At 40.6% G+C, this 18,903-nt stretch overlaps 1 protein-coding gene across 1 annotated transcript in view; it reads right to left on the reverse strand.

Annotated features, from left to right (window-relative positions):
- Window positions 1–18,903, reverse strand: part of LOC119115157 (contactin-associated protein-like 5) — a 63,890-nt gene that overhangs the window by 32,716 nt on the left and 12,271 nt on the right. Inside the window, exons 2-6 of the mRNA XM_037239427.1 lie at window positions 15,746–15,856; window positions 15,006–15,199; window positions 5,658–5,805; window positions 2,062–2,265; window positions 444–628 (exon numbers count right to left, since the gene is read on the reverse strand). Of these exons, the coding sequence (XP_037095322.1) occupies window positions 444–628; window positions 2,062–2,265; window positions 5,658–5,805; window positions 15,006–15,199; window positions 15,746–15,856 (842 nt within the window). The remainder of the gene's footprint in view (window positions 1–443; window positions 629–2,061; window positions 2,266–5,657; window positions 5,806–15,005; window positions 15,200–15,745; window positions 15,857–18,903) is intronic.

Raw genomic sequence — 18,903 nt, forward strand, 5'->3', positions numbered from 1 at the left:
TCATTAAAAGGTAAGGTTTTCAGGAATTGAGCCATTACTTATGCCCGCCAGTTCTTGCGCGGCGTGCCCGGTTGAAACGTCTCTTTTTAACAGTTGAGATTTTATCAGCTTTGGCCCGCTAATTAATGCTAGCTGCATGAGTTGAAAGCATTATGTCCGGCTGACTACTTTTAAAAGCAGGAGGCTTTAAAGGGATCCTGAATATGCACTCGCATGCATAATGCAGAAGGAGCATGGAGGTGTTCAATCCATACTTTATACATTTCCTCCACTATTAAATGTTGGGCTTTTATTATTATTTTTTTGTCTCTGCGGTGCCAGAGAGGTAAGACCAAGCACTTCTCACATGCGTGGTGTTTCCACTGCTCTGCTTACGGAATAAATGCATCAAGTGCACTCCATTTTACAAACCGATTCGGGCCACTTGATGCTAATTTGCTCACCTCATAGTCCACCTCCAGCGAGTAGGCCTCCCCTTGGGTTTGGAAGTGGTGAGTGTGGGCGTCCACTGTGAGGTTGACGTGCTTGTTGAAGCGCTCCACGTGCACGGCGTGCCAATGCTGGTCATCCAAAAGACTGCCCACCGTGACGGCAATGCGGGGGGCGCTCAACCTCGGACGGCTGTCGTCTGGGAAAACAGCAGGGGGTGTTGGTAGGTAAGTCCAAAATGTGCGAGTGAGGTCGAGAGCCCCCATGACACCAACTCAAGAATTATATGTGAGCAATTAGATCATGTAAAAACAAACATTCTAAAAGATTTGTTGTTTTAATGACCTTTTTCACAGGTGGTAGGACGTACAGTGTCGGTCTTAATTAGGGTTACAAATTATTTCTGGTTTTACAGAGAAAGCTCCCTGCGGTGAGACACTTACTGTCCAATTGTTTTTATTTTTATTTTTCATGCTTTGATTTTATTTCATTTCTTAATTGTGTGTTTATCCGTATCTAAGTATATGGATGTGAACCAAAAATGTTAATTGTACACTTGCCTGCTGTGATGTGAGACAAATTGTCAAAATTGTGATGGATCAATAGTGTCTGTGTTTGGGACATAGCCCTATCAACGCGATGTTTATTTGGCCTATCCCAAAAAATGTTAACTTGACAAATTACACTGTACGATACGCATTGATTTAGCCATCAAGCCAATTTTGAAAATGATTGGTGAGTTGGAGCTTATCCCACTTGAATTTGGGCAAAACAGTTTGCCAGCCAATTGCAGTCTATATCAATTAATGAAGTATATATAGTATGTAAATATATAAATGTATGTAGAAATATTAATCCAATTTAATCCAATATACGCTGCTGTTTAATTTGTGTTGCACTCCACTCAGAGAATCAAATCTGACACACTCAAGCATGCAAGGGGGGGGATATCAGAATGAAGAGGTGCACAAACAGTGCCTTGCTCAAGGGAACCTCGACAATATCTTGGAAGCACACTCCCATCTATCAAACATATTGGTGCAATATTTTTTGACCGCTGTGAGACTCGACTTAAACCCTACGGTTCCAAAGCGCAAATCCTTCCAGATGAGACAGGATAGTGGTGTCGCCGCTGGTCAAAACATCATGACAATATCATATCCAGAGTTACCTTGCAATTCCCATATCACAAATATGTCACTTTTGCCTTATGGAGCCTTATAAAAAGACAGAAGAATACATACAGTGCTTAACAAATTGAACCAGTAATTTAAGTCAACAGCAAAACGCAAATGCACGGTTATTAAATCATTCACTCCCATTGACGAGAGTAAACGTCAAAGATTTGTACTGGGGATGAGTTAATGTTTTGGTATGGGTTACCATTCCATCAGAGTACATTCGAGCGTATTTAAATATGTTTTAATGTGTTTTCGAGTATGTTGGAACATATTTTCCAATCAACATATTTTTACTCCACATTGGAAGCTCCCCACTTTTGTATTTTATAAAGGAAAACACAAAACTGCCACTTTGCTAACGAAATGTAAAAGACAGAATATGTCCCCATACAGCAGGTGGCAAATGGTATTCAAGTCTTCCTTTCAGTTTAAAGCACAAAATATGCATCACCTAAGTTGAGGTAGAGGTCCAGTTTCCCCCGATGGAGCTCCAGAGTGATGTAGTCGCCTCTCTGGCCCTCTCCGTGCAGTAAAACCCCGTTAGCCTGCTGACTCTTAAACAGCAGCGAGATGACATCTTTCACGGTGGACATGGACTTTTGGTTAAATCGATACAGCAAGGAGCTTCTGCCATCAAAGTCAGCCACGTAGGATTCTGAAAGGGGGGGGGGAACAGAGCAATGCTTGCATCAGTGTGACGGCGCACAAAAACATGACAATGAGATGTGGACTGCAGTCAAAATGATCTCAGTTGGAAATTCATCCAGACATTGTTATTTTTAAAGCTCATTAACAATTTTAAGAATTCAATATGTGGCTCGAGAAGGCCCATTTTTATGCCATTTAGTCTTAACAGTGTGTAAAATAGTTGCGTGTGTATCTGTGCAAAACTTTCCTATTGTCTCAGAGAAAAAAAAAAAAAAATCTATTTTAGTGTCAGAATGCCCGCATGGTCCACTACAGTGTGGCCTGTGAAAAATGATTCCAATATGCAGTGGCTGTGGGGCAAACGAATCGGTCATTATCTGTGTTAATGTTCATGTCTCCCTTGAGGCGGGGGGCATGCAGTCGCAGGACCCGCCGCTTATCTCCTGAAGGGGCACAATGGCGCGGAAAGCAACATGACACACATAGCGAAAAAGCACAACTTGTTCCTCAACCGTGTGCTTTAACTCTGCAGGCCCCTTGTTTGTTTTATACCACTCCTGTTTGTTTTGTGATCTGTGAAGCACTTTGTGTTGCCTGGAGCACTACGGTGTGCTCCATAAATACAAACTAATGCTATGCAAGCAACTACGCCTGTGGCTCGCCACAGTCGGCTTTCTCCGCAGAGGCGCGAGAATAAAAACATATGCTCCAAAAAACGGAACAAACATAATATTTTCTAACAAGCTGTTTCTTTACACGTCCAAAGAAACTAATCAGAGTAACTGGCTTGGATGAAGTTAGTCCCGCTTCCAGGGGAGTCCTAATTACAACAATTACGATGAATCAAATAAAAAACAGGACCGCATGACTGCACAGGTACACCTAACATCAATATCTTGATACAGACATCAAATTTCTACTGTTTATCCTGTTCAGTGTTGCGGGAAAACTGGAGTCTATCCCAGATGACTGTGGGCGGACAACATCCTGGATTGATCGCCAGGCCAAAAAGTAGATGCGCCATTTTAGTCCACTTGTGTAGCGTAGCCAGGGACGAAATATTAATAGTGCAATACAAACGGCAATTTTATTCCATTTATTCTGTTCAGGGTTGCAGCGAAGCTGGAGTACAGCCCGAATGATTGTGGGATTGGTCACCAAAAATACATTGGGGGCTTGCGATTGGAGTGTTTGTAGTTTCTAAAATCCGTTGTGAACAATTTTCAATGAGTTTGAGTGTTTATGTTTACTTGCTACAGTAATGATGATAAATCAGGGTAAGTCATTTTTCATCTTTTGTTTTCTCTCAACAGTTTTTTAAAAAAGTATATGCATTGGGAATACCGGCCTTCCTGATGGCAAGCAGATTTTTTTATTTTTTTTTATTGAATATAGCACAGTATTTTATTATTTTTTTAAAGTTTTTTTTCTAAGTTAGTTAGATGTCATTTAAGCAGAGGGGGAAACACTAGAAACAGCCAAACTGTGTCAGGGTTTCTACTTTCTGGACCTGAAGTTGACACGTCTGCATTTAGAAAGCAACTTTATGCATCTCCAATGTTAGTATTTCCAAAATATTCAGTTGGTACTTTCAAAGTCTTGGAGTAATTACATTTATAATGAAAAAGATCAAAATTTAAAAAAAAAAAAAATCCTCCATTTTACCTGAAGGAGTCATTATGCATTTATACATAATTTTATAACATCTCCATTTGTGGAATAAATTCATTCAAATATAATTATTCATTATTCTACCCTGTACACACCATATTTCAATTACAAAAAGACACATTTTTCAATAACGAGTGCAAATTTCATTACTCTGACGAGTAGAGGAGGCACAGGAGGGACTGCCCCAAATCTTAAAACGAGCACAAACAAGCCCTGACAAAACAAGACAACCTGGATTCTATTTTTCCATTTAGAAGCAATTACAACACATTCATTGAAACATTTTCAGAAACAGGTCTTATAACAACAAAATGACTTGGTTGTTTAATATTACACTTGATGGGTTTGTTTTCAGGCAGTCGGAGACCCAACTGTTTGTATACAAGCAATTGAAGTCTCTTTTTTTTATTTTTTGTTCCCTTTACAGGTAATCTGATGCCAACCGCTGTTGGTCTTTGTTTGATAACGGTCTCTGCAGTTGAGCTCACCGCGGGGTGTTCAATAATAACAGCAACAAGTGTGATCGCTCCACACAAAAAAAAGCAAAGCGTTACGCTCACAATAAAAATGACATTTCAATTCACAAATGTCTTCCCTCACGTCGTGGCGGGTGAGAAGAGCATCTCATCCTCTCTCATCATTTGTACGCCTCATCGTTCATAGAGTGTACAATCGATTGGCGGCGAAGCAGCATTTTGGCCGTCACCTTTACATAATCCTTCTTGTGAGAAACGTCACGCTCTAACGTGGCAACGCGAGCCGCGCATGACAATGTGACTGCGGATGAGCTCTGCTAAACCGACCGTTCTTATTTTCCTTTGAAGGCTGAACCTGATCATCTGAAGAATACGACGGCGGCGGCGGCGGCAACAATGGCGAGAGAGCGTTTATGTTTGTCTAACACTGACGCCGATGTGTGTGCGAAGCAGCCGGACGCCATAAAACTGCTCATTGTGACATTGTCCGCCACGCTCACTGCTTTTAATTGCCCCATTTTCGAGTGGATCCCTAGGAAGTGTTTTTTTTAACAACTGTGGAAAACTGTTATCATGTGAACTCATGGGATACTTCATTAAGTATACCTGCATTCATAAAAGGCAGAAATGCCTTCACTGGGATTCTAATGGCAAATTTTTAGATACTAATTTAACATCATTGGTTGGAGTTTATGGCTATGCTGCATCACACTGAAAGCTTTTCATTGTACATACACAAAGGAAGTAAAATATGAAATAATCCGTTGCATAGCACAGCAGGCTCAAGTTAACATGCACAGTGCACTTCCTCGAGGAGCTTATCAATCTCCTGTCACACAGCAGACCTCATTTGTTTAAAGCGTGTCAGGTATGTCAATAGTATGTGGCGCCTGACGCAATGCAGGCTGAAGGAACTCTCAAGATGATTTCAGGGTGAGGCCTTAATTGCGTTGTTCCCATTTCCTTGCTATCTTGTAACTTCCAGCAAAGATAAGATGAGAGTTTTAAAATCCAGAATTAAAAGGCAAGCATTAGCATCGTTGCTGGTTTAGCAGCGGATTTCAGCGTCGGAGAACATCTCACCCGAGGGCATTAGGCACATTGATTAAATGTGCCTAATAATTGATTAAAAAGGAATCGTTTAGTGTGTTTGCAGAATTGGCAGATGGCTCTGTGCCATGCTGGGCGTTTTGGCGGGGCAAGGAAATGTTGTTTTTGGTATGCAGACAGATCGACAGCAAATGGTACTTACTATAGGAACAGCCATAGACTTCCACTCTGAGGCCTATCCAGCCGCTCGGATTCCAGTCGAGGGGGACGAATCGAAGGAAACGGGCTCTTACAGCGTGGGAGAGTTTGTTCTGGATGACACCTTCCGAATTGATATTCCCGACAAATGCCTGTGGGAATCAGAAACAAGATGTGACAAATTATCAATATTAAAGATGGCAACTGTTTTGAGGATTGACAAGATACTTTATGTCTTTCACAAAACACTTTTTGTTGACGTCCATTTTTTTCTTTTTTTACTTTACCATGTAAAAATCATCTGGCAAATATCCACGGTAGTTGGGGACCATCATTGTAATGTACAATAAATAAGATTTGACACCTCCAGTGTCGTGATCCACACATTTATAATTGATGATATTTATCCATAATATTTCTTGTTTTTACACAACTAATATACCTACACATTTAATGTTCAATACACTTCTAGTGTTAAACATTTTATGATATTTAATCATCTATGCAACTCCAATGTAGCATATTTACATCATATTTTATGTTCCGTATTAACATCGTATTTAATGTTCTCATTTGCCATGTACACATAATATTTAATGGTCTTTACAGCCGTAGCATATTTACACCATATTTAATGTTTATATACAAAATTCTAAATGTGTCACTAATCACATCATGTACCGGCAATGAGCCAGCAGAGGATGAATATGTTAAATAAAGCTCAAATATTAACAGACACCGAGACTAACCAGAGGAAGAGGTCTTTCCTCCTGTCTTTGAACGACATACAAACATAAGAATCATCATGTGGACGGAAATAGCTTTTCATGTGTGTCCACCGGAAAAAAAAAAAAAAGGCATTCTCACATTGGGTAGCGAAACACGTCAGAGCGTATTTGTGAAGCATCATTTGTCATTTTCAGCTCCCAACAAAGCCAAAGGGAGATGCTGTAGACTGGCAAACAGAGAGCGACTGAGGGAGAGAAACAATGGAGTCTCTCCAAAGACTAATGATGCTGCTAAGTGATTCTAGCCAGGTGACATATTCAATCAAAAAGGAATCATGCCGCAAAGCAAAGAGTCGCAAAGGATAGATCTTTACTTGTGGCATTTGTAACGAGTTCACAGTCAAGATATGGACAGAAATGTTGGCTTGGTTTGCTGTCTGCTCGCAAACACAGAAGCAGGCCGCCTGCGGGACGCTGCAGAGCCGCGGCATCATTAAACTCGACGGCTGCTTCTCGGAAGATAATCTTGGCCCCGTGTGCACCCGTTAAGGGTGAGACTGGCACTTTGGCCAAGGAGGAATAAGTCTTTTCTTAAAACGGAGACCTAATGTGTTGATTTGTACCGCTACACTGTCGTTTAATTTGGCAAAATGCTCCGAAAGGCTTGGCTGCTCATTTCATCCTCTGTCAAAACACAAACACTTTCATAGCGCTTATCTTTTTTCCCGCAGCCCCCGGCACCATTACATTTATGACAGGGAATAAGTCAGCGTATAATAAGTCTGCTTGAAAACAGGTGAGAGCATATCAACCCCAGCAGGTTGACTTCAGTATAGTAAAGCGCTAAACGGTAGCAGAAATACTCAATATGCATCGTACGATTTTTTTAAGCCGTAGTACAGAACGGCAAAGTAAAACAAATAAAAACGTAAATAAAATGAATACAAAAATAAATAAATAAAAATAAGAATAATGAAAAAAGAGGAAGAAGAATAGCAAGCCTTTAATAGTGATGTCCAACATATCTTGATCAGTGTTTCCACTCTCTGGAATCCATCTGACAGAAGTGCGCACTGGATTAACTGAAACATTAATCAAGTCATTCTCTGATCCAGATGCACTGCACATAAATCTCAGCATCAAATTACAAAAAGCAGTGGAGCAGGTAGGCATGACGACACTAACAAACATGTGACTTGCACTGGAGCTTCTCGAGGATCTCTGTAACAGCCTCGTGCTGTCATTATAAACCACTTGGAGTTTTCTGATGTTTCCTTGCTCATAACAACACTACAGCTGGGCAGCATATAAAAACACATAAAATACTATAGAGGGAGATCTTGACAAATACGAGCACATCCTACACAAACGGCAAAATATATTTGCTTGACGGTACAGTTTCCGGCACTGCCATAGACCCAAATAGTTATTTTGCTGCACTCACTGGGTGCATTGGCAGGCAAATTGATCTCAGGAAAGGTTGATTGTCTGGCTTCTCTACTTCTAACGATCTTCCTCTTTTTATCATTATATGTCAGCTCAAAATCAGCAGTGTACTTTTGTGCCTATCTCAAAAGCTGCTGTAGGACAATGACTGAACGAAAGCAGGCAACTAAATACAAGCCAAGAGACTAAGTCGCTGATGGAGCTGATTGGAGGACATAAGGGACCAAGAACATGTGGATACAAAATCATAATGAGAGTCACTAAACAAGGACTACATAGCCAAACATCCCAAAACCAAAAATTGAAAATTCAGAACATAACCGACAACATTAAATGGTTGTATCCTGTACCGCTTCCATTTAAAATCAAAGGCAAATCTTAGCCTCAATAGAAAACCATGAAGGGTTGCTTCATGAAGAGACCAAGGACCTACACTGGAGAAAGCAAGACCCTTACTATGAAGAAAACCTCACTAGCCTTAACCTTTGTAAAACCAAGGTGGCTTATTTGAACAAAAACTAACAGCAAAGCTACCAAGCCAGGGCCTTGGAACCAACTCAACCATTTGAAGTGGGACCCCTCAAGCAGCATACAAAGGTCATGCCACTGAACAAAACATCTGAAGTCTAACATCTAGAAAGCCTGCTTGAGAAACAATCTAGGCCCTTGCCTCTGGAAAATCAAGATGAGTTCTCGCCATTGGCTAAGCAATCTAAGACCCAAGCCAGACTGAAAACCACTGAAGAAAAAGACCACGCTAGTGTGGAAAAATCATCGTTGCAGGAGTTAGCATTCGTCCTTGGGGTCCGAAGTCATATGTCAGACGACAGCGAGGCAATAAACAACCTCATAACCTTTTTTGTTCCAAGGGGAGCCTGAGTGTGTTGGGTCCATATTGAATTGTTTATTGTGTCTCTGGTGTAGGTGTGAAACAATGAGAAAGATAAAAGGCGGTTGAAGAGTTCAACGGGGAGAAAAAGTTTGGTGATGCATGAATTCAACAGACAAATATACAGAACACGCTGGAACTATTTTTTTCCGACGAATGTTGAAAATATCTCGCTTTCCGACGATACGCACATTCAACCAACTTTAATGATTCACTTCAATGTGTTATGCTATATTTGTCATTTCACAGTGATATCGCCATCTGTTCCTGCAAGTGGTCGCCTTGTGTGTGGGTGTCTTTTCAGTAGATTCCTTTTTGAGAACACAAAGAACGTGTGAAATCACACACCGCCGCCCGGGTACCGCTGGTGATAGCCAATTAGTACGACTTATGACTAATGTTATTATGTGCCCCCCTGGATTTTTATTTTGTGCTTCATTCTTTCCTATTCAGGTCACATCATGGTACTGACGTGATGCATTACTATCGTCTTAGTAATTCATCACAAGTTGCGACAGGCTGATTTATTGTTTTCAGTGCTACCATTTGCAGTAGTTAAGTTCTTTTTAGACCTGTGCTCCACGTGTGACCTTTGTCATTCAATTAAGACTGTTTAGTTGTTTTTAAAGGGCGACTGCGACTGGCTGGCGACCAGTTTGGGATTTAGTCTGAAAATGACATCACACTGCCTAAGGCAAATTCATTTTTTTCGCGGGCTGCATTGTAGTCATAGCTTCTTTCGGAGGGACTGTCAACCCAAATAAATGTATGAGCACCTCATATTATATACAGTAAAAGCTACAAAACAAACTGACAATTAACTCGTTTTCAAATCAGACGAGTAAAAACTGGTCAAATATTTAAAAAACAAAAGATATTATTAAAAGTGAAGACAATTTACAATTCTAGTAATGACACACGAATTTGATGCACAATTTGTCTTCGCGGGCCACATAAAATGATATGGTGGGCCGTATCTGGCCCCGGGGCCTTGAGTTTGACACCTGTGGCCTAAGGGCTCAGCTTGCGAGCATAACAAGACCAAACCCAGAAAACAGTTGAGCTGTGACAGTTATCCTGATCATAGGTGCTGTGATGTCATTTTTAGTCAACCACAAATAACAAAATGGCCGCCCCCATACATGAGTAAAAACGGGTGGATTTTTTAGCTCAATTCATATTCCACATGCGCAATATTAATCAAAATGTTGTGTTTAGACGAACAAAGGCGTACAGAACATATTGTAAAGAGCATTTTGGTCTCGACTTCTCCGTCGGAATGGTTAACTTCCTTTTACACTTGTATATTTGAATACATTGCTTCTACATTTCATAAAGGGAAGTTTAACCTTCAAATTGATTACTTCGATTTCCTTTTTTAATTATATTTCCAATGGGAAATAAAGCTTCGGAATCTACACAAATGAAATGGATTGTGTTTGACCTTAAATCCTCTGCCGTGGCTTATTTCCCTCCAGCAATGCATTGGAAACACCACAGTATATATTTCAAAAGCCTTATTTGATGTTTTCACTCTAATGGTGGTTTAGTGTTAGCTACTGTATAGAGGTTCTCTAGGGAAATGTGTGCACGTAGTGATTTGACTCTCGGCAAGGTCGTGAAATCCCGGCTCTCGAGCTCCCTCCGGCTCTTTTAAGTGGCCAGTGACGTGTTGGAACATAGTCTGGCGTCAATCACAGCCCGCAGACGGGGTTCGCTCCCGGATGAATTTGTCCAAATAAATAAAAACTGGAAAACGGGACACTTGAGAGCTCATCTCCAGAGAGGGAGAGAGGGGGGCTGTTAATGAGGATGGAAGCTGTCCCACAGTGACACACGCACAAATAGAAATAATGAAGTCACTGCGGGGTTACGTCTGTTTATGCACCCCAATTCTGTGGAAAAATATTTGGCCGTCTTTCGTTTTTTTTTTTTTTTTTTCACACTCGGCCGCAACAACCAGACTGCATGTATGGAGGCATGAGGAACCCATTCTGTGAAAACAGCTTTGTTCCCTTTTGTCTGGCTTTGAAACAATAACAATTTGGGAAGAACATGCACTGTATTCGGGCAAGTATGTTTTATTAAGGGCAGAAATATTAGTCCTTGGCCAAAGGTTCGACCGATTTAAAATCCGGCATATATTCATTATTACAGGATTCACAAAAATGCTATCCGGGAAACGTACATTGCAGATTTTGGTTCCGGGCATCATACCTGAGCCAAATTGTCAACTTAAGTTCCAAATCAGCTATCAATGCAAAATTACCTGCAATATTTGGTCTTCATAAAGAGAGTTAAATTATTATTAGCCAATTTAGCTAACATGTACAAATAACTGTAAATTTGATACTATAATAATATAATGTTAATAACTTCGAATATGGTCAATTTCATATCTTAGTGTCAATCAAAACTCTTTTACGCTTCAAACAACTTCTATTATCGGTTGCAGCGCCACCTAGTGCCGACAGGAAGTGGCCAAAAATGATGTATACATGTTGTACATTAAACATCTGCTAATTGGGGAATTATTGTTCTTCATAATCAGACAGTTTAGTAAAAATAAAGATGCTGTTAAATTTAAAATGTTACCAGCATTTTACACCAAAAAAAGAGGCGGCTTATGCTCAGATGGACTTGTCTGGGGTGTGCTTGTGTTGCAGTAAAATGCTAATGACTCATTGTTGTTAAGTGCAATAGTTTGGTGCCTGCATTGCAGTTATTCCAACAGAGTGGTTCATTAGGTTTTTCACATTTCCCATTGGGGAGAAGAGTGGAAAAGACAGGCTTAATAATTACTCCAATAAGAAGAAGACACAGAGGAGGAGGGAAACATTCAGCCTACCTATCTGACATCGTGCTTATTCTCTTTAATTGCTTTTATGTTTTTGTTTTGGGGTTGTTTTTTTTTCACCCCAATTGCAATTGCTGCTTAATGTTTTGCGATTAGTAAAAATAATGTTCTGCTCTTTGAGTGTGTTCCATAAAAACAAGTTTACTAGTGAAGTCATTCTATTCTTCCTTAGCCTTTGTATGAATTCGTTTTTTATGAGTTCCAAAATATTAGCATGTTTCACAGAAAAGCTATTCACGATACACCAGCAGTTCTCAAGCTTTTTCAGTGATATACTACCTGTGAAATATTTTTTCAGCCAAGCCAGTGCAAAGCATTTTCGGTTGAGGAAAAAAAAAAAAAAAAAAGACTTAAAACAAAATGCTGTGCCATTATTGTCTGATTGATTAAACTTTGTAATTCCGTTTGCATAGTGGTCTCTCTTGAACTATTTGGAATTCAAAATACAGAACTTAAACAAAAAAGATACGGATGGATACTTAACTTATATATATAATATATTTCAATAGCTTGTCAAATCTGCCCTGAATGTGTCACCTATATATGATTCTTTTTTGTGTATGAAGTAAAATAGATTATTCATCAACTTTCGTGCACTCAGGCGCCTTGCCTTTTTCTCTCTGGTGCCCCCCTCAGGACAAAGTTAATCAATCAATCAAGCAGTGAAATAGCAAATTTTCCATGTCCTTGCTTTCAGTTTTTAAAGTGTGCCGGCGACGCATGCAGAAGGTTCGACCTTTAGCCTTTTTATGGAGCTAATTTTCCACAGAGATAATTTGGCTCAGCATTAGCGTAGAATAATTGATAAGCTCGGGCGCTCTCATTAGTGCCCTGCCGTTCACTTTCTGGCTGGCAGCCTCTTTACCTTTGAGCGCCTTGCTTAAAATGCCAGATGGACAGACACGAGTTGGCGTCGGCCAAAAAGGTCTCAGAGAATTCAGCGTGGGTGTTGAATGGATTTTAGGTAGCAAACGATGATGATGTGTCGTTCATTTTTCGCACGCATTACACAAACATTTAACAAGACTCGTGCGCAAACATCCATTTAAATTACATCCATTCGTCTTTTTCAATTTTGTGGCTTGCAGTAACATTTTGACTTTTTAATGGCCAATTGAAAATGGAAAGAATGACTGATCCACAAATTTACATGTTCATTTGTCACAGTTTGTTCTCTAAAGTGATTCTATCAGAGGAGGGCTCGAAAACACACACAAAAAAAACATCTAATCCGCTTAACCACTTTTCAGTCTGTTCCCTCAAAGTGAGACCGTGACGGAAAGAAGCCTGTGCGTACGATTCATGTTGGCAAGGCTGGCAAGGCTTTTTGTGCCCCGATGAGCGACACGCTGAGAAATCGTCGTGAGCAGTCACAGCTTCTTGGCCACATTGTTACATCTCATATCATTAGTGGCGCTAACGGCAAAAGAAGCCCGACGTGTTGCATGGTTACGGCCGTCATGACCCGCTATCACCTCTCATAAATGAGATAGTGAGGTAGGCAGCTCTGCCGTGATCATGCCGTGATGTAACAGAGAGTTTTTCCGTGACGAAACACATTGGAAGCTGATGCACTGTTCTATTCTGGGATTTATCGAGTGTTTGAATCGCCACATTTGATTGACAGCCAAAGTTACCATTCACTGGTGTCAGTTTTAGAACTAAGGCATGAGATTGCACAGTTGACAAGACAATTATGGACATTTTCTAACTCAGTCGGGCTGATCCCATTCCAGTCCATCCATACTTATATCTATTTGTTCTGAAAACGTTAAAGTACGCTAAAATTCTTACCGACAAACATTTTCATAAAATATGTTTATGTTACGTTGGATATTGGTTGATTGTTGTGCCTTGAAAACGACCAATTAGCATACTACCCACTCATGAGAAAAAGTCGTAGGAAAACTCCTGTCATTGTTTGGCTAATGATGCAACAGCTTTTTACAAAGATGTGCAAAGTGGCTTTATGCATCTCCCTTTTTTTCGCAGGTTTCGTGGTGCTGCTCTGAATGGTGTAAATGGCCTCAGAAAATAGCCCCACTGTTGGCATATGTCATCCAGTCTTCATTGTATTCGTCCCAGTTATGTCAAAAGCTGTTAACAGGCTGGTAAATTGTTCTCCTGTGGCTTTTTTTCTACCTGTCAATCCAATTATCAGAGTGTGTAATTGCCCAATGGCGCCATGGCGAAATTAGCCAAGACCTCTCTCCTTTGTCAGACAGATCAGGGTTTGATTTTTCGATCTTGTCAATACGTTTTGTGGAACTGATTTGGAGTGATTGTAACGCCTCTCATAATGGTGACTCTCAATTAGCTGTGCCACATGGCCTCGTTAGCACAAAGGATTATTTTCGAAGTGTTTATGGATTAAAAGCAGCTTGATTTAGGTTAGCAACTCAAGTAGGCTTGCTATCTAAATGTCATCTTTCTTTCTTTTGCCACCAAAACCCGCAAAGGATGATTGATTTAGTTTCACACTGGCACAGGCATTAACAGGCTTTTTTGTTTGATTAAACAAAAAAGTTACATAAATAACCATATTCAATTACAAATTACATAAATAACCATTGAAAATGTGTTTTGATTAACACACATACACAACTTTTGGGAGCCATCCACACAATGAAAGGATGCTGCCACAGAGACCACAACCACCGAGGTGGACCAGGGACACCCGCCAGATCCCCACTTCTGGGGAAACTGCAACATGACATCCCACCGGGCAGAGCTCCAAAAAGGAGACGCTGGAGTTAAAATTAGAACGACTAAAAGGCAATAAAAAAAATACAATAAAATTGGATTTAAAAAATGAATAAATGAAATAATAGAAATATGAATAAATAAATGAACAGATACATAAATGTCCAAATAAATAAAATAGAAATCATTTCAAAGCTGGAAATAAATGAATAAATAAAAACATACATACATAAATAAATAAATCTGTTAAAAGCTAACCAAAGAAGTGAATCTTGAGCTTTCTTTTAAAAGCTGTCTCTATGTTTCCAATGCCCTCTGGCATTTGTTCCAGATGCAAGTTTTTTTTTTTCTATCTCTAGGAACGATTAAAAGGCCGATGCCAGAGGACCTCAGTACCCGCGAGGCTTGGTATGAAAGAAGTATGTCAGACACTCTAGATGATCTTAAGACATTAAAAAAAAAACTACTAATGGAACCTTAAAATTTACCCTGAGACACGTAGGAGCGATCTTAAAAGCTAATATCCTCTGACCCTCTGGTGTCATATAATTCTCACTATTTTATTTCTATTGCTATTTTGTTGACTTTTATTGCTGTAATGCACACTTTGAGATTTGCCTTCCAATGTAAATAAATCTATTCTTATTATTATTAGCAAACAGAGCTAATAACGCTATTTAATGCTGTACGAGAACAGATAATACGCAAGATCATTTTCCAATCACTGACCTCAGTGCCATCGTCAGAGCGATAGCGCCTCCACGCTCGCCCCGTGTCGCTATAGAAGAGCATGTACGTTCGGACCCAGTCCCAGCTGTCATAGCATCCTTGCGTGGCCACCGCTGTCACCTCCATCTGCTCCCTGAGGTCCAGCTGGAGCCACGGTTCCTTGTCGCTCGCCATTGGAGACCAGCCGCCGGCCCCTGACGGTAAAAATCAATGGAAACATTGATTTGGTCAACTCTTGTGGTTTTAAGCTGAGTCACTTCTCGCATAGTGTTGCAGTTGTTTCACGTCCTCACGTGTGGGAAATCAGATGGAACTTTCAAATGGTTTGATATAAAAAAGCAGCGAGCCGTTAAAAACATGACCACATTTATATTTTTTTGTTACAATATCAATGTGTGTTCTAAAAAAGTTGTTTCCCCAAACACGAGTTAGGAACTTGCGCTATGTGGCCAACAATATAATACCATGGGACAATTAAACATTTATTTGGGTTCACAGTCATAACTGCCCAATGAGGGAAGCCGTAATTACAAAGTGGTCCGTGACGAAAATGAGTTTGACACGCCTGCTCATCTGTAATGAAAGCTTGATGGAGCGAGGTTCAAGTCAATGCATGCCTTCACAGAAAACGCTTTAGCATGAAGAAAGGGATCGAGAGATAAAGTGACAATTTCATGTTTAAACAGCAGATTTTTTGTTGTTTTTCTTTTCTAACATCTGGTCACAGCACAGCCACTCACCGTCTCTCCTGTGCAACTTGGCGTGGTGGGCGGCGTAGCTGACTGACGACTGCGATGAGCTCTGAAAGGATGAGCGCGGGAGTGCGGACACCAAAGGGCCGTTGCAATTATCTGCCGGGGAACAACAACAAGAGAGTGACAACAGTGACTTTTATTTTTAGTCACATGTAAACAATGCAAATGAGCTGGGATGGAACTAATGAGATGCAAAAAAACCTTCCTAATTTGGCTGTATTAGAATAAAGCTTTGATTTATTTTTTTTTCTCGCACATTTCCATATATGGACTGCACAACACTGAGATTTTAATCACGCTCATGACAATGATGCCCTTATTACATGAGACGAGCAACTTTGCTCAGTTTTTTTGTCAACATCCCCCAACAATGGCAAATGCGCTCACATCTTGACTTGTACAACAAAAAAGTTAACAACGGTGACAGATTTTCATTAGGTCATGAAGGGGTGAAAAAGAAATACTTTCCAAACCAGCATTCCGGAAAACCCAGAGTTCAATGTTACAGCTTCCACTGTTATTGATTTTTGCATCCATGCATCAGTCCTCCCTCCGTGTCGAGCCGCACTGTTTTCCCGGACATTTTTCCCCCTGACTGCAGATTCCTCCACTTTGGAGCTCGAGGGTAGAAAATGCAGGAAGTTGTGAGCGCTGGAACACGTCGGTGCAAAGTGCGTCTTTACCTGTCGGCATTGCAGCTTTGAAAGCGAGGATTAGAGAAAATGACAAGGCTGCCTCACTTATCCAGCTCTCAGATGCTTCAAACAGTCTATTAACCCATGCAGTGACCCTTCAAACGAGACACAAAACGCTCCCTCTGAGTATACGTGTGTGTGCGCGAGTGTGCACATTAGCGTCCCATGCTGCAATGCAACAGGCGGGGAGCTGTTTCAGTCTGACTATTCAAACCTGTCAATCCCACCCGCATTTACCGCCCTCATGATGCTTCCTAACCCAACCCCCCACCCAACCTCCCATCATGATGAGAGCAGAGCAGCCAGTCGAACAACAGCAGCCACTTCCCAGCTCGGATTAACTGAGTTGTTGCATTCAAGCCCAGACTGGCAGAGTGTAATGAAAACTGGCGCCAGTTTGATTACAATCGTCGCTCCATCACAGCGTGCCTGAGAGGCCTTTGCCTCGAGGCTACAAAAAGCCGTATTAGTCTTGGTCAAGTTCATTTCTTTTTTTTTATTTCCTTCCCAGCAACAGGCCGTCCATCTGATGACAGCGTGTGGCTCCGTTGCATTTTGGAGCGTCCCGCCGCATTCCGGCTGACCCTGTTTGATTGCGCGGGCTCGCCGAGAGATTTTACCGCTAATCCCGATTTCCAAGTGTGACTAAAGTGGATCAAGCCGTCTTATCCCAGGACTCAAATTGTTGGCGGGGCGGCAAGCGCACTCGCAGATGTTCATTGGCGAGGGGGAGAAATGAGAACGCTGGCATGGCATCTTGACACAGCACAGCCGGGGTTATTATGCAAGCGCTGGGCTGGTAATCTGTCAAAAGTATCCTGGGTCCCACTTTTGATCCTCCTGCTGGAATAGCCTCTCTGTCTTATCTCGCTTTCCATTTGTTTTCAACTCTTCCTAAAGTCTTGGCTGAGCTTCATGTCTGTGCTGCTATGGCTAATACCTTAAAAAGGGGAACATGTAGGACGTGAAATTGTCTCTTTGGATTCAACAGCTGAGCGCATGCTCGACAGCAATATGATGACCGAGCAGCAGTTTTGGAAATAATTTGGATGAATACGTGGAGGATTCACATGGACATTGACCCTTTTATTTAAAAGAAAGCATCAACAAAGCGTCGGAGTTCAAAATGTTTTTGTAACCTGCAGCTGCAGTGTTTTCCCATTTGTAGTTTTTTGCATTCTATTTGGCAGTGTGCATAAACATTAATAGTGCAAATATCAATGCCGTGTGATTTTTTTTAAGACGATTAAGTATTAAAACACTGTACAAGGCCATATTGGACATTTTTGGACATTTCCTGTAATCCCTAAAATCAGATGCTTGTGGTATTTGCACTATTAATACTTATCCACACGGCCTAATAGAATGGAGGATAAATATTTTTTTTTAGAGGCGTGCAGTGGCACGCAGGGGGGCAGTCATGCAAATGAGCCACCGCTCTGTGTGTGAAATAAAATAACCCAAGGATCAAAAATGACATTTCAGCCAACAGATGGTATTTGGAGGTCTGTCCTGGCTGATACACACTTTTTCACTTTTTACAGCCCACCAAAATGAGCCGCTGCTCTGTGTGACATGCTTTGATTAAAATAACCCAAGGATCAAGAAATACAGCACTTTGTTGAACCTCTTCTTATAAGAAATTCACATGAAATTCATGTGCACAGCTTTAAAGCAAACACAATCATGAAGACTGGATATAAATTGAGCAACGCAAGTGTTTACGTGACCCTGATCCAGTTACCTTCTCCCCAATTTTTTTTTTTTTTAATTAACAATTTCTCTGCGCATTTATTGAGGTTGATTTCTTGTTTCATGGTCAATATTCATGGAAACTATTGTGTGCGGTCTTCGGTATTTCGAAAGTCTTTGTTGGTTTGTTTTCACCTGTTGGCCTTTTGGAAACAAGGATGTCAAGGAGAGAAAGGTTAACTTGAACGGTTGACCTACTTACTCCATGTTTGTCCATATTAGCGTACAGCGTCGTACATATAATTTTGCATAACAGGGCTGCACAATTGATCTAAGATAACAATCACAGGTGATTTAGAGTTTCCCAGGGTGAATGTTTTGATGTTTGATTATTCTTTATCGTTGAAAGGACAAAATCAAAAAGGAGAATACCTCTGCATTTTCTCTATTTTCTACTTCCTGTTCCAATACTTTCGTCCACGTAGGGCACTGGCAGGGAGTGCTATAGGCAAGGTTATTTGCATAGCACATTTCAATTTCAAAGGCAACTCTGTGTGCTTTACACAAATGAAATAAAAGAGCAAAATAAGAAAAATGAAATTAAATATTTAAAATAACGATACATAATTAACTCGCGTACATTGCATGGGAAATAAATTAAAAATATGGAATGGGGGAAAATTTCAATAAAGACTATTATTATAAAATATGAATAAACTTTTGGCACAATGAGAATAAAAGTTCAATCATGAAACA

This window comes from Syngnathus acus, chromosome 21, assembly GCF_901709675.1.
Source record: "Syngnathus acus chromosome 21, fSynAcu1.2, whole genome shotgun sequence".
NCBI classification, from domain to species: Eukaryota; Metazoa; Chordata; class Actinopteri; order Syngnathiformes; family Syngnathidae; genus Syngnathus; species Syngnathus acus.